Source organism: Onychostoma macrolepis, chromosome 02 (genome assembly GCF_012432095.1).
Source record: "Onychostoma macrolepis isolate SWU-2019 chromosome 02, ASM1243209v1, whole genome shotgun sequence".
Taxonomy (NCBI): Eukaryota; Metazoa; Chordata; class Actinopteri; order Cypriniformes; family Cyprinidae; genus Onychostoma; species Onychostoma macrolepis.
In genome coordinates, this window is record NC_081156.1 from 25,224,187 (window position 1) to 25,241,254 (window position 17,068).

General features: G+C 36.3%; 1 protein-coding gene across 5 annotated transcripts in view; it reads left to right on the plus strand.

Moving 5' to 3' along the window:
• Window positions 1–17,068, plus strand: part of clstn2a (calsyntenin 2a) — a 214,966-nt gene that overhangs the window by 120,447 nt on the left and 77,451 nt on the right. For all 5 annotated transcript variants that reach the window (XM_058748413.1, XM_058748423.1, XM_058748433.1 and 2 more), the window contains one exon: window positions 14,055–14,250. In XM_058748413.1, coding sequence (XP_058604396.1) covers window positions 14,055–14,250 — 196 coding nt within the window. The remainder of the gene's footprint in view (window positions 1–14,054; window positions 14,251–17,068) is intronic.

Sequence of the window (17,068 nt, forward strand, 5' to 3'; positions counted from 1 at the left end):
AGTGCGGACCCTGGCACGATGGAAATAACGGTTTAATCAGGGGCCATTTCCACCTCATCAAGAGAAATAAACTGTTGGCAGCGGTCCAGCGATGTAGTCCCAGACTTTCATTGCTCAAGGCCTTTCTGAGTGTGTGTGTACATGTGAAAATTGAAGAGCGAGAGATAAAGGGGAGATACAGAGAGGGAAGAGTAGCTGATCTCTGAGGTGGTATCTGTTGTCTGATTTATATGGAAGTATTGGGCAGCAAAACATTGACATTCAGAAGTTGTCACTTTGAGTTGCTATGTGGTTTGTCTGGCTTGATCAAGTTCCTCAGAGCTACAGTAATTGTTTCTTGTCCTCCTCTCATCACTGCTGTGGCATCTTCTCTCACTGCTTTGAATCTGACAGAGGTCATGGTTTTACCACCCGTAACATTCAGGCTTAGAGACTGTTGACATGGCCCCTTATGTTCATGTTCCAGTATGAAAGACTCTGAAGAGGTGGGAAGGACTCTTGTACTTTTGTAAATATATATAAATCTATGCAAGTGTGTCTGGGTATGCAGGTGCATATGGGCCCGGGCCCAGCCCTTGTCGGACAGCTTATCAGAATTCTCGGCCCGAGTCCGACTGGAGCCAATGTTTTTTCTCTTTTTTCTCTCTCTCTCTCTCTCTCTCTGTCTCTCTCTCTCTCTTCCCCAATACACAGCTGCAATTAAAATTATAATAATTTTAATACATTAACAATACTTTAAAATAGTTAAGTTTTGGATTTTAATGGCAAAGTGGTTATATTTCTTTTAGTTTCTTTATTAAAGCTGCAGTCCGTAACTCTTTTGTGTTCAAAATGTAAAAAATGTATATAAGCGAGTACACCATGAATCCATTTTCCAAACAGTGTTTTTGGCTTGTCCTGAATCACTACAGTACACCTATAATAAGTGTTTATATTCGGGCAGTATTTAGACTGGTTCGGGTAGGTACCGCTGTGGTGTGATTCGTCATAGACATAAACAGAGAGAAGTAGCTCCGGCTACAATGTTCTTCCGCAACACGCACGCAGTTCTGTTTATTAACCACTAGAGCGCCAAAAGTTACGGACTGCAGCTTTAAGTTAATTTAGAAATATGTTTGGAACATTTTGTGTTTGTTAAATTCAAGTTTTTGTTTTTTAATGACCAAACGGCCAGCGGCAGACAGTGAGATGAGCATAGGCTATGTTTGATCAATTTAGCCTTCTCAAATCAACACGACTTGCCTAAAATAAAATCTATAGACATAAAACACTTCATGCATTTCACAATATTAATTTAAACATTTAACCTAGATAAATGTGTGCTATTAGGTGCATTTCCAAGCGTTTGTTCGGAGAGTGGAAGCTAAGGTGCGCTTTGCAGGACATGAAGGCGTCAGCGCAATCACTTGCATTTTTTTTAATAACAGTGGAAACTTAAAATATGCCCTCATTTTTGCTCATGAAGGTAAGAGTAATGCATCATTCGGAACTGCAAAGGGTCTACTTTTATGTGTGTGCACTCACAATATAAACAAAACGTTATGCTTTTGTAATTTAAAAAGAAAACAAACAGGATGCACTTTCTGCCGTCTCTGTCTTAAGCCGGAGCACTTCACAAAAATGAACCAAAACTCAGCAAATACTTGGTGAGCAACTTTGTTCAAAAACCTTTGAATGAGTAAATTAATGACAAGTTTTATTTTTATTTATTTTTTTAATGTGAATGGTATGAATTATAATATGGCTTTTATAATTTACAATATGCTTTTTAAATAATGTTTGAATGGATCATAGCTGTTCAATATTTCACAAATGAAAGGCCTGGGTAGTTCAGCTGGCAGTTGAGAGCGATTTATCTCAAAGTTCAAACCAAATGGAAGCTCACCTTTTTGAATCGGTTAAGTGTTCGCTTTGAAAATGTTTTGGTATGATAACGGTAATATTTATTTAATTGGTATAAGCTTTATGGCCCATTGGCAAGATATTGAATTAATTTATTGTGGGTATTTAAGCGTCTTTAATTTTGAAATCATGTTGCTGTGGTGACTCTAGTTTTATTAGTTGTACATAGGGTTGTAGTGTGATTTACTGAAATGTAGGCCAAAAATCATTTACAACCAGAACTGTGTGCGCGTATGTGGGAGAGTGAGAGCACTTGCGTGCATATGTTATGAGATCATATGTTTGGTGGTCTTTAAACCATGTTTTAGCAAGTTTACATCACTGATATGATGCCATGCTGTACCATTGGGAAGAGGGCCGGATAATGGATAGATGGCAATATCTGGTCGCAGAGCGAGATACAAAACACCTACTAGGACAAATTACACCAATGAAGGTAATATTAGATTGCACAAAGCCAAGCCATGTGCAAATACAATTGTAATTCATAGTGTGGAAGTAGAGCATTATTAATTTAGTAGCAAAGGTCAGGGATGTTGAGAAGTATGATGAGAAGGAGAGCACAGAAGGAGGTCAGCTTTGAAGCAGTGAATAGCAGTGAAGCAGTGACACCATTTGAATGAGGTTCAGCTGAACGGAAAATCTGAGTTTGTTCCATTGCTCTTGGGAAAGGATGGTTTGTGTACAGATATGGGAAAGCTATCAGAAGTTGCTATTTCGTGGTTTAAAAATTGATAGTGGACAGTTGGAAATCATTCACGAACATATGACCAAATCTGTGATTCTCAACATGGTCTGAACCTCCAGAAATCTCCCATGATGCTCACTGGCAACTCTATATAATGTCCTAACATGTTAGAGCTCCAGATATGAGCTTCTCATCAAGGAATTAAAGGGGGTGGTTTTATCAAGAAGGAAAATTGTCATTTACTTATCCTCATGTCCTTCCAAACCTGACTTACTTTCTTCTGCAGAGCACAGAATGAATGGACATCTGTTGGTGAATGTATTCTAACGTTAATTGATCATTTTCATTTTCTAAGTGCACACAATTTTTTTTAAAATAAGGAATGCAATCAATAAAAAATGATGATCCCGCATCGGTCCATGCTAAATATAGAAATTTATTACAAAAACCAGCAACGTTTTGGTCCACTGACCTTCATCAAGCTTGTGTATACTGTTACAGACAAAACATTTAAAAACAGTCACCACCAATGAATGTAATCGACACTACATTTGAACCAATCACCAACTCGTAAGTCATGATTAGCGAGGACTCAAATATCCAATATAAAGCACTTTTCAATATTATCAATAAACGATGTTCCCTATTTTATAAACAAATCTAATGATATTTGCAAAGTCACATTGTTAGACAAATATCTAAACAAGGTTACAATATCATCTCTTCACAATTAAGCAGACATTCAAAAATACTATCCTATCAATTTCTCACTGATTTTTATTTTATTTGGTGTTTGGTGTATAATTATTTAGACAAAATACCACAGCATTTTTAAAAGCCTTTTATTGATTATTGGCCATAACATGTATAGTAAATAATTAGTGGATTATTGGTGATGGCCAGAATTTTAATATTACTGCATCCCTATATATTTAAGCAACTTTAACAGTAAAATTGTGGCAGCCACTATGATTTTACTGTTGTAAAGTTATATTTGTTTTTCATCAAACCCACCCACATGCTTTTCTGTTTGGCTGTAATGTGTGATTTATTTTGTTGCATCTCGTCGGTGTGGACAGACAAATTGCTTGTTGCTGGAATCTTAACACGTCATGTCTAGTTAGGACACAGTGTTAAAGTGACTTATGATGATGTGCCATTGTATTGTATTCAGCCAAATAGATATTCATAAGACAAGTTTTTGAAATAATGAGAGAGAGAAGGTTTTGAAATTATACTGGCTACTAGTAAAGTGTCATGATCCATATCTGAAGGTCACAAATCTAGATGTTCTAAAATAAATATGTTCTGTACTGATTGTCTTTTTAAAAGAGTAAATTAGAATATGATGTCTATAGCCTTTATTATTACGATGAAAAGCTGGTGGACGTATTAAACAGACAGTGTATGTGTAGGATGTCCACTGTCTGATCTCCAAATCTTGGTTCAATTTAGTGGCCAGTAGTTAAAGAACATCCACCTCCATGTTTTCTAACAACTAAATAAAAAAAAAGTACACGCATAGAAATGGATTAAATCCCAAATGTTTTCCATGGGTTTTTGCAGAGTGCACAGGGCATGAAGAGAAAGTTGTGTTTTGGCTAAGATGAGGATGACTGGTTGGAATAGACTTGTTTTATTGGCTGGCAGGACTCTTGCAACTCTTGGCACACACCGATGGCTGTTTGATCTTTCGAGTGGAACAGATTGTCAGTGTGTTGTCACTGGCAAAGATAATGTCTAGGGAAGCGAGAATGGACAATGTAACTGTTTTAAATGGACTCGCCCACTTCAAAATAAAGACACAAAGGTAAACATGAGTCACTAAAGCAGAACATGTTTATGATTATTGTGCAAATGGGGTTTTGTTGTTTTTACACTCAGAATGTGCCTTCCATTGCACAGCTTAACTGTTTATGTGCATCTCTAAGCAGCTTTTTTGAGTTTAGTCTTAACATTTTTTTCAAAGAGATTAAATGATACTGCAGGGAGACATTTATCATAGGGCTGTGTTACGACAAGCATTTAGCGTAAACATCTGGGCTAGAATGATATCGTAAAGTCAGCATATTATGCATGCAAAGCTTACGTTCAGCCTTAATGCAGTTAATAGTGGCGCAAATCAGCTAGCATCCCATTTCCAATTACTTTGGAAAATAAGGAAGGGGAATTTCCAACCAGTCATTACGTTTAAGTAAATGATGCTTTACCCAACATGATTATTTCCCCTTAGGGGTCAATAAAGTCCTATTTATGCCTCGTTCTCAAACCAGTTCAGTGCGAGGTAGTGTAGGAATGAGCAAACAGCAAAGTTGTATCACCTGTGGGAGTTAACTGCTGAATTCTAAAATTATTTAACTTTAAGTCTGTGAGTGTTTCAGGCCTGTTGATTTACTGCATTTTTCTTCAATAATGTCTCTGTTTAAAAAAGACTTCAGACTTCCTTGTGTTGTTTCCAAGAAACGGAGAGATCCAAGAAACTGAGACAAAAAAGGAACAAATGCAGACAGTAATTCTACTTACCTTACATCTAAATCTCAGATGTTTGTGTGTATGTGTTTGTGTGTTTTATTTAGGGATACACTCATTCAGAATTTTGTGGTCAGTAAGATTTATTTTTGTTTCTTATTAATAATTTTATTCAACAAGGATAAATTCAGTTGATAAATGTAAATACCATGGTTTTCACCAAAATATTAAGCAGTATGAAAGTTTTCAATATTGATAATATAAAGAAATGTTACTTGAGCACCAAATCAGCATATTAGATTGATTTCTGAAGGATCATGTGACACTAAAGACTGGAGTAATGGCTCCTGAAATTGTAGCTTTGCTTTGACAGGAATAAATTACATTTTGAAATGCATTAAAATAGGAAACCGTTCATTTAAATTGTAATAATCTTTCACAAAATTACTGTTTTTACTGTATTTTTTTTGTCAAATAAATAGTGAACACAAGAGAGTTCTTATAAAAACCTCAAATTTAAGTGCTCTGTAAACACATTTTAACTGATAACATAAGTATAACATGCTAGCATAACAATTTTTTTGAATGCTGTTTAGCCACAATATTTTTATGACAGCTTTTGCTGATTTTATATATATATATGAATATATTCATATATATATATATATTACATACATACATACATACATACATACAATACGTACAATACATACACATACATACATACACTATATACACATACATACAATATACATACATACATACATACACACACATATATATATATATATATATATATATATATATATATATATATATATATATATATATATATACATATACATATATACACACGCACGTACACACACACACACACATGTTCGTTTTGTGAAAAGTGGGGACATTCCATAGGCGCAATGGTTTTTATTCTGTACTTACTGTTTGTGCTATTGCCCTACACCAACCCTACACCCAAACCTCACTCTGTGTGATTTATAAGCGTTTTGAAAAGTGGGGACATGGGTCAATGTCCTGAAAAGTCACCTTCACCTTGTAATACCTATGTCATACCTTTGTCATTATACAAATCTGACACTTTTCACAAAAACACGTACACACACACACACACACACACACACACACACACACACACACACACACACACACAGTACTTTAGCAGAACAGTATAATAGTTTCACCCCAAGATTGAATACTCCAACACACTAAAACTAACACATTAAACATTTAACCTAGCCTTTACAACTAGTCTTTGTGGTGCGCTGTTTCTCGCCTGAAAACCCGAGTCCCAGTGTGAGTGTCTACTGCCGTTCCGCCAACCCCAGAGTGCTTTAACCTGTGACCGTGGGCTGCCAGGAGGAATGCCAGTCAATTGCATGCTGGGAGGTTCACATGTGGCCTTAAGGCTGGCGAAGCAGAGAATGAAAGGTGGGGTTCAGTCCACCTGGGCTGCGGCTCTACTTGTTGAATAATTAAATGCAGAGAACTGAGGTCATCTGGAGTGGGAGGTGGAAAAGCAAACAAACCTGAGGCCCAAGGGAAGGCCTACAGCTCTATTTATAGTCTTTGCTCTCCTGCCTCCATTCTGTTCTTCACACACTGTAAATCAATGAGATAAGCACTCTGGACTCGGGGTGTACAGTAGTTCTTTTGCTGATACACTCTACTTCTTTCAAACTCGCAGTCTCAACACCTCTCTCACTTTCTCTTGCTTTCTGAGGGACGAGAGATCAGTGTCACATTGACTTTCTGTGCAATACACTTTACTGTTGACTGAATTGCTGGGAACTGGACATTATAGGGCTAGCTCACCAAAAATGGAAATTTCTGTCCTTTTGGACACCAGTGTTCTTTTTCAGAATGTCTTCCTTTGTGTTCTCTGATGATAGAACTGCATCAATCCGCTAAAAATGAGCTGTATTGATTATGGATTTTAATAAATGATTATAATTAACATCATAATAATCATGCGTTACAGAAGCTGTCCCAGATTATATGCAAGACTAAGGAAACAAATGCACACTTTAAATGAAGAAAGTTTAAGCTGATGAATTTGGAATTGTGTATTATTCATAATTGTGTATGTCCATTTGTGCAATGTATGTATTAAATGTATAAATAACTGGCCCTGCTTAATTTAAAGATGGTTATTAATTCTCCTAAAGATGTGTATTATTATTATTCAGAGTTTGTAAGTATTGTTATTAGTATTATTGGTTCAATACATTTTCTGTCACATTATATATTATGCATGTGTTAGTTTTGCAGACATAGTGTCTTTATTTAATCATTAATATTTGTACATTATTTTCCTGTGTAATTTTTAGATGAGGTATAATTTTGTCAATATTTCAGTAATAATACTGAAAATTGTCTCTCCAGTTACATTTATGTGAGTAATTATGAATCATTCCAAATGAATCAAATTGGATCATTGCATGAACGTTGATGAGCATTAATGAATTCCCACCAGGCTTTTTAAATGTCACAGTCTTAGCAGTATGAGTCAACCTGCTTCACCAGCTAGACAAGCACCAAACCAGCACCAAGTAAAGATTCGATCCTATATAACTTAACATAATCAATGAGTGCGAAACTTGTCCTTGGTTGGGGAGAACCAGGTCTGATTGATTCTGTGACCCCTTTTTAAGCTATAATGAAAGCAAGGACAGCATTGGTAATTAGACATTGTATTTCCTGAGAGCCTTGCAAAAATCCCAAGGAATCTGTATTATCCATTCAGTGCCTCTCTGAGCTTTCAGTGATCTAGAGGCTGAGCAACAAAAGGTTGTTTTACTTGTTTTCAAAAGCACAGTTTGCTATGTGAATTATAAAGGAGGAACTTTATGAGATCAATTAAGATAATTACATCCCTTCATTCCCAAAGCTTCAGGAAAATTATTATGATTTTTCTTCATATCACTCTGTGTTTTGTTCTCTTGATTATTAAGGCAGGAGTAAAAAATGACCACAGCAAGACAATGTTTATTAGCCAAAGGGTCAAACGAATGACTTTGCTATCGCCAAGAATGCAGTGAGGTATTCTTTTATCGTAATGAAAAAGGCCTTTAGGAGTGCACTGAATCCTCCAGTGTTGCTTTATAAATGGCACCTTTGGGATTCGTAGCGTGTTGTAAACATTAGGTCAATACTTTATACCAAGACATTTCTTGTCAAAGAAAGAGAGATTCATTTTGCCAGGCCATTTCATTGGCTACTTTTCTCCCTCTGAATGTCAAACACAAGCACTCCTCCCAAATGTTCAGCCATATGCGCTCTCTGACATGACATTCTTGGCTAAATGACCTTTGCTGGAGCTTACAGTATACTGTATGAATTGGACTGAACCATAAATGTGACAAAGGTGTTTTCTCTTTGTCCTCTTCTTTAGGATCAAGGTTTGCAGCCAGAGATACAGGGCCCAAAATGTGTTTGGACATTTAAGTCACAATTAAAACTGAATAAATGTCTTAAAGTTGCATTTATGTTGAATAAAAATAGCACAAGCACAGTTTTTTTGTGTGTAAACATAAAAGGAACTACATACATACATTGGTTAAAATGTACCAAATGACCTGTAGGTTAAAATTGATTGAAAAATTGAACTCTCTAATTTGTTTGCAGGTGCAGCTTGGTGTGTTGGATTTTTTACCCAATGCAGTGAATTCAGAAATTTGACTTAATGTATATTTTTGGGGCCACTGAATAAAGCATGCTGAACTAATTAGCTGTGCACTACAGTCAATAGTTTGGAGTCTGCAATATTTTTAATGTTTTCGAAAGAAGATGAGAATATACTCACCACTGCATTTATTTGTCAAAATACTGTAAAAACAGTACTGTGTGTGTAAACAGTAATATGTGAAAATAAAATTACAATTTTAACTTCTCTATTTCATAATATAGCATATAATAAAATGTTCTATTTTAATATATTTATTAATATATCTGTTTAGTATTTTTGTGAAAACCATGATACTTTTTTTTTTTTTTTTTTTGATGAAAAGAGTTTTCAAAAGAACAATTTATTTAAAAGTTTATTTTACATTATAAACGTCTATGCCTGGTGGCTGAAAAAAAAAAGTAAAAAAAAAAAAAAAAGTCAATTTATCAATATAATTATATACAGCAGTTTAAATTTTTTAAATTATTTCCTAAGAATTATGTAATGTATTTAATACTCTGATTGAAAATTACAAGGAATATCTACTTTTTGGGTCTGTCTAGGCAGTTTTTTTTTTTAATGTTTATAAGAAAACTTTGTCAAATAATATATATCATTACGATTTGCAGAATGAACCATAGTACTTCATACTTAAATTCTGTGCAGTTTAGCCGTCGTCATTTTGTTTGTGTGTGTGTCAATGGATTTCGATCAAAGCGGCTCATGTGCCATAAATCAATGTTAAACTACATGGATATGCCAGCACTAAAAATGACTAATGATTTGGTGTGCACTGGTCCATCCTCGGGCTCTCTTCACACACTTGATAGGACCATTACCCCATCCAGACACAGATATATGCACACTTAGGGCTTGGAGAGAGATGAAAGAGGCGGACGGCGCTGAAGAGGAGTGAAGGAGGGAAGAGTGGCTCTCAACAACACCTCAACCACCCACTGCATGGCGGGCATTATCTAGAAAGCATGTGTGTCTGTGTGTGAGTTTAATATAAAGAGAGGACAGAGAATGAAAGGGGTGGGGTGGGAGAGGGAAAGTCATTAGCGAAGAATGTAATCCAGAGAGTAATTAAAGAAAGGGAACATGGGGCCGGCCAAGTGTATCTCCGAAGGGTCGGATGAATCAAGGCTTTGCCTGGTGATGGTTTGTGTGAACAGGGTTTTAATCAACCTCAGCCCATATCAGCTCACACTACAACTAAATGAAAATATTTAAAAAACTAAGCAATGACAAATGACTATGCAGTATGTTGGGAAAGTACAATTGCTCCTGTACACTTGAAAATGGATCTAGTTGTTCCTAAACATGAGGTTTTAGTCACAGAATGAGAGTTTCTCATTTTTTAACATCGTTTAGTGGAGAACTGATATAGATGGGATAATACTGAGTCACACTATTATTACCAAATAAACCCACACATAGTGATAAGGACCTTGACACAAAACTGCTGAGTGCTGTTGTATCATTCTGAAGGAGTTTGTTTTGCAATATTGACTGTTTTGCTGTATATTATTACATGACTACTTGAAATATAAAGTAAATAGATATGAATCATTGATTTAAGTTGAATTTTGTAATATCCTAAATGAAAACATAATAAATATTTGTAGTGTGTTATTTATAATAAATAGTATAACTAATTAAATATTATATTACAAATATATATTTAATATATTTATTAAATATGTATTATGTAAAATAAATAATTATTATATTTATATAAATAAGTTAATCTCATGATTTCCGACCTGTACTTATATTTTGAAATGGTATGTTAAAACTTTATTTATCCAAAGTCAATCAATATGCTGTTCTTTGAACTTTCTATTCATCAATGAATCCTGAAAAATGCATCACATTTTCCACATTTTTTTTTTTTTTCCACACTGATAATAAGAAGTTATTTCTGAAGGATCATGTGACACCGAAGACTCGATAATGTAATGGCTGCTGAAAATTCAGCATTGCCATTTTTAGCTGGCTCCTATGTTTATGTTCAGTTATTTCATTTAAATGGCAATGAAAAGAGCCTATTTATTGCCATTAAAATGAAATTACTGAACCTACACTTAGGAGCCTGATCAAACTTGTTACGAGACAATTTCTATCTTGATGTGTATGTACTGGCAATGATTTGAATCAAGAAAGTGAGTGGAAGACATTCATTATGAGAGCTTTGAGAATTGCCATGTGGGGCGTTGACCATGTAGAGGAAGATTAGCAGTTTAATTATAAGAAAGTGTGCAGAAATGCAGTACAATGCTTGGACTACCAATGGGAGTGCCAACAGTGAAGCTCACATTTACCTCCTGGATACTGCAGTCAAGCATGAACACCTGCTAGCAACCAACAGCGCAGCGACCTGGCAACCTTCAGCAATTAAATTTCTGCGTGCTAAAATTGTCCTACGTTTCTTGATGTGAAACATTGTGCTAGTCTCGTTTGACCTTGAAACTGATGAGCAAAGCTTTCAAATGTACTGTATATTGTGAGTAGATAATGTTTGAACAGATGCTTGGCTGGATTTGTCTGTTTCCACACAAGCTAACAAGGCTAAATTTCAAAACAAGACTCACACAGATCTCACTGAAGGCAAATTTACTGTGGATATTGATCCAAACTGCTCAAAGGTGAAGATTTAGAAGTTGCCGGCAGTTCTGTCATGAAATATTAAAAAGCCTTAATTAAGATTGTGATCAGGCCTGACAGCGTGTTTACACAAATAATAATGGAAGCGTAATCAATCTTGATTTTTGACCTGATGACTTTTCTGTACAACCGTACCACCTTGAAGTTTTGTTTTAGTTGCCTCGAAATGCCAAATAACATCTCAGAAACAGCGGGAACTGCCGTCAGCTGTTGCATGACTCAACCATTATGATCTCCGATCTGTCTCTGGCTGTGTCCCATACAACACATCTAATTTGCACTCCTTCCAAATATGAAACAGGAAAATGAATTGGTTTACGAGATGGAGGTCATCCAGGTCTCTGGAGTTTACCGCTCATGCTCCTTGTAAACCACCCCACTACAAATGAATTTCTGCAGTAAGCAGTACAAATATTACATGGATGATTTCCTTCATTAGTCTCAAATTGGCTTACCCAGAACTCCCTTCTTTACACTCCCAGAGCTGATGTGAGGTGGTATTAAAAACATGGCACATCTGTCGGCCCGATTTAATACTTCCTTCAACACTTTCAAAGGGGAACTCCAAAGAGTTTAGGCTCGGCGGAGCTCGCCGTGTGATTACAGACCTCTGTGCTGGCAGAGCGTGAGGAGATGCTGCTGTTTTCAAGCTGTCATCTAGAGACATGATGGAAATTAGTTCACGGTTTCCATCCATCATTACCCTGTACATATACATCCACATTGCCCGCAATTCCTATGCTGTATGGTTTGACCCTTTTGCCCTTTCTCCAATTGAATCTGGAAAATGCATTTGCAGCAGCAGACGGAGCGGAAAATGGGTTTACCCGTGACTCCCAAGCACTAAGTGGAATTTTTTATTTTTTTTCTTTAACCAGTGAATGTTTTTATTTTCGTGCGTATTCATTGTGATCATTGTTATTCTTATATAATGTTCTTTCCCATTTGTGTTACAACTCGTCTCATTTTGTCATTGAAAATGATCGCAGAACTCGTATCTGTATGTGCTGCCCGCCACATTATGTTTGATATCTGCCGCCGTCCTGCCCTATTGTGCTACACATTTAATTTGGATAAAGCATCGTTGGGCTAATAGAAAGGGGAAATTTAAACGCCAAGTCTCAACAGGAACAGGGACTGCGGAGGGTAAATTGTTATTTCAGCACTGAGGGAGGAGAGAGATTTTCGAGCAGAGAATCAGATCTGCTTAAAAAGAAGAAGAGGAAAAAAAGAAAATAATGAAAAAAGAAATTGAGAGAGAATGGAATGGCGAGAGAAAGTTAGGCTTATCTGTCCGCAGCAGCAGGCTTGAGCACACAGCGTAACGGCACGTCGCTGTTTGCTCCCGAGACCTGCCGGGGTTTAAGTGATATCAGCTGTCTCAGGGTCAGAGTTCCGACGCTTTTTTTGTGGTCATTTTCCAAATCCCTAAAAGAGCCGGTATGGCCTGATAGAAGCACTGCCAAGAAAGGACCAGTGAACAGATACCGTGGCAAGACAATGTCCTTTCTTGTGGTCTCGGAGTTATTGTGGCGTCAACAGATTGTGTGTCAACATAATCTGTGATTGTGTGGACGGAACTGCACTGTGGGTGACTACAATGCTGTCTCTAGAAGAAATTGTTTCCAAGGCTACAGCAAAACTTAAAGTGAAGTGAACACTGGCACCTGGGAATTAAAAGACACAGTCTAACATCAACAATCACCCCAGGTGTTAGCCGTGTCACAATCAGTTGTTACATAGACATCCTGAACCTTCAGCAAATTTCACAATTCAAATTTAAATGCATATTAGGATTAGCAAACCTTACAATAAATACCATAGGATTAACATCAAATATATCATAGACAACAATCACTTGCAAAAACAAAATACTGTGATTATATCAGATGGCAATATTATGGTAATTCATTTATTTTATTGAAGTTCATTTTAGTTTCTTTTTTTAAAATTATTATTATTATTATTATTATTATTATTATTTTACCAAAACATACCATAGTATAACCATAACACATACTACCATCTCATAAAAAAAAATAAAAAAAAAATATAAAAAAAACCTGTGCAATGATGGTATCAGATGCCAATATCATGGTACTATTATTTTATTTTATTTTATTTTATATTAGCTGAGTAGAAAAATAAATAACAATTTAAGTGTATATTACAAATTAATCTTTACTAAGTTGAAAGAAATTGATTGCTTGCAATTAGTATGGCATGGTAAAAAGAAATATTTTCATAATTCTTCTTCTTTTTCTATAGTGCATACATATTTTATTGTAACAATTTCTTCTCAAGTGGGACGAGCCGTCTGAGAACGACAGCGAGGCTATCGATACACACAGTCACTACCACATTCAAAACACTGTACTTGAGCACTGTGCTTTCTTGCACAATGTGATTCCATCTCTGCAATGAGGCAATTACAAAAGCAGACAGTTATTCTTCCTCTCGCAGCACGAATAGATTCAGTTCTAAAAGCACACCGTGTCCTGTATATTACTGCTCCGGGGTTGGGGGCCTGGCCTGCTGGGTGAAAGTTATAGGAATGATAGCTTGTTGAGATGCAGGTGGAAAACGAAAGTAATTTGTGTGTTTTCGCAGGCACTGATTCTGCCTCCTGTGTCTTGTTTCTTCCAGGAGAGATCTGTGCATTTAAGATTCATGGGCAGGAGGCCCCGTTTGAAGCTGAGGTGTTGAACAGGACATCTGGTGAAGGGGTGCTGAGGGCCCGGGGTCCCATAGACTGCGAGCAGCAGAAGGAGTACACCTTCATTATCCAGGCCTATGACTGTGGAGCCAGCCCTAGCGGAGCTAACTGGAAAAAGAGTCACAAGTAAGTAGAGAGGCCTTCGTTGATCTGATGTGGTGTAGTTTATTTCAGCTGCTTCAAACGGAAGTCCACTGGTGGTCTATGAAGGATCTGCAAATTGATTGACTGATTTTTGTTTTAATTGATAAGAGACACCAACATTTAATTTTACTAATCAATCAACAGATTTTAGGAAAGTCTTTTCTCACTTAAATTGCAACGTATTTCAAAAAAATTTTCATGCAATTTTTCTTAGTGAATAGTTGGATTATTTAGAATAATTAGCTAAAAGTTGCAGTTTAGTTCATTTCATTTAAAAAAATCAGAGCAGTCAAGCTAAATTATGGATTGGTGACTTAAGACGTAAAAAATATGTGAAGTCAGTGACATTTGGGATGTTATGTGGTCCACAATTTTTATTTTTCTCTAGAAGTGGTAGGTCATCTGAACAATTTTGGTCTAGTGGTTCAAGTATTGTAAGTCATTTTGTATAAAAGCTACAAAACTCTTAGTAGAAGTTGCAATTTACAAGCAAGAGAAGCAATCGTCTCTGTGATGTCGACTGTATAAGTTAAGGGACTGGTGTCCTGCTGTGCAAATGATCCATTTGTTTAATTCATCATCTCATTATCAAAGTTAAAAGCAGAATGAAGCTATGCCACATTTGTGGAAGCTTTTGAGGCAGAAGAGCCACGAGGAAACCAACTGCTGTGCTGACAGCTAACCAGTCTAATGTTTCATTTGGAGTAATTTGGGGGTTGTTAGACTTTTATTTTTTATTTATTTTATTAATGTGATATTCCAAGGTACTTATAAGCACTTTAACAAAATTGTGGACCACCTCACACCTTGCATTACTGCAAAACTTTTAATACACTGCGACTTTTAAATTTTGACATATTTTTAAAATGCATTTTCCCATGAAAGATGTTTACAGAGGAAAAACTAGACAGGACTACAAGACTTTCAAGTCGTTCTCAACACAACAAACTCACACAGAGACGTGCGTCTTGTTGCTAGAAGACACATGACAAATAAAAGCAATATTTTTTCTAAAATCGGCATATAACATCAAATGGAATCATGTAGTCTGTGCCTATCATACACTACACAATTTTCTGTGAATTCTGTCAATTCCCGAGTGTTCAAAATTTGCAGACTGGCTCAGACTTTCAAGCAACTAATGTTGACTTGTCCAGACTATACAGATCGTCAGCAGAATGTGTATTGTATTCTACCCTTTAATTTATATTATAAAGCATATTTATATGTTATGGGAAATAAGTCTATAATTTTGCCAGATTGCTGTTTTCTTCCATATTTCATTGAAATGAATTAAATTGCTCCTTTAAGGTTGCTAGCTGATGTGTTGGTCTGAACATTCACTTACAGACAGAAACGCTTCATCACAAATTAATACTAGCACAATCACTTAATTCACTGTTATGAGCTGATTAATCAGTTGATTAATTCATTGTTGGTGCTTTTTGTTAATTATAATTATTTTGTTTGTGTAGATCTATTTTATTATTATTATTTTAATTAGCCAGTAAAACTCTAGAACAGTTAACAGTAAAACAGTTAAAACAGTTACCGGTAATATTCTGTTTATTATGAGCACGAGTTGCGATTTATATCAAATGGCCGATGTATATGAAGTCAGGCCGATTCTGATTGGTCAATCTTTTTAGCATTCATCAGTTGGAGAAAATTGTTCTAATTATGTCATTACCATTATAGCTGTGGTGTGGATTTTGCTATTCTCATGCCATGAGAATGAGAAACATTTTTACGAAACGATTGATTCTTAAATTCCAAGAATCGATTAGTCTGTTTTCAGTTTTCAGACCACTGTAGTGCCTCAGTTCCAAGAGAATCGATACTGAATCAAATCGAATCGAAATCGGATTCGGAATCAAAATGAATTGCAAGCTTGTGAAGCATAATTAAATCAAATCATGAAATTTGTGTCAAAACCCAACCCTAATGGTTATTGCTACAGTTATTATATATTTATTAGGCATCTCAAATCTCAAATCAGAGTGAAGTTTAGTGTACCGTCCAGCATTCTTTCGCTCTCTCCTTCCCTCGTTCTTTTTTCTCTGTCTGTCCCTGGCGGCAGTCCAGCATATGAGTTGGCTACAGACACACATACACACTCATATGCTTGCACACATTTCTACACACCCAGCCCTGGCTGGCCCTGCATTGATGACCCATCAAGATGTTTACAAAGTTGCCGGAAGCTCCGTACGTGCCCGACAATCTCTCTTACAATAGCAGCTCGCTGCAGCTGGAACACAGCTCTGATGAAGTGCAGGAGAGAGCCGTGCTTCAGGCACCCACTGCTGTGAGAGAGAGAGAGAGAGATGAAGAAGTGCTTTTGATTTCACAGCTTGGCTCGTTCTGATGAATGTCTCTTGACACCGCGATAGTGAGGGGTGTGTGTGCGAACGCGTGCACGCAAGAGAGATCGCCGAGTACAGGATCTCAGCGGGATAATCTAAATGCAGGTCCCATTAACTTAATGTCTCCATTTAGGAAGACGTACGACAACACGTGAATTTATGTTTCTGTCAAAGAAGGTCACAGCTGGTTTGACTGAACGGCAGACACTGAGCTGGACTTCTTTAAGATTTTATGTGAGCTCTGTGTACCACAATGCAACTCTCTCAGCTCTTTTTCAGGTTAGTTGCCAGACAAATGATTTGAAGTTGGAAAGGAGATTTAGATTTAAAAAGGCTATGAATATGATTGCAATATTCGTTTCATGTGTGTTGTGATCAGTTTCTTGGTATAAAATGTTTTAAATGAAATTGAAGTTTAAAAAAAAAAAAGATTA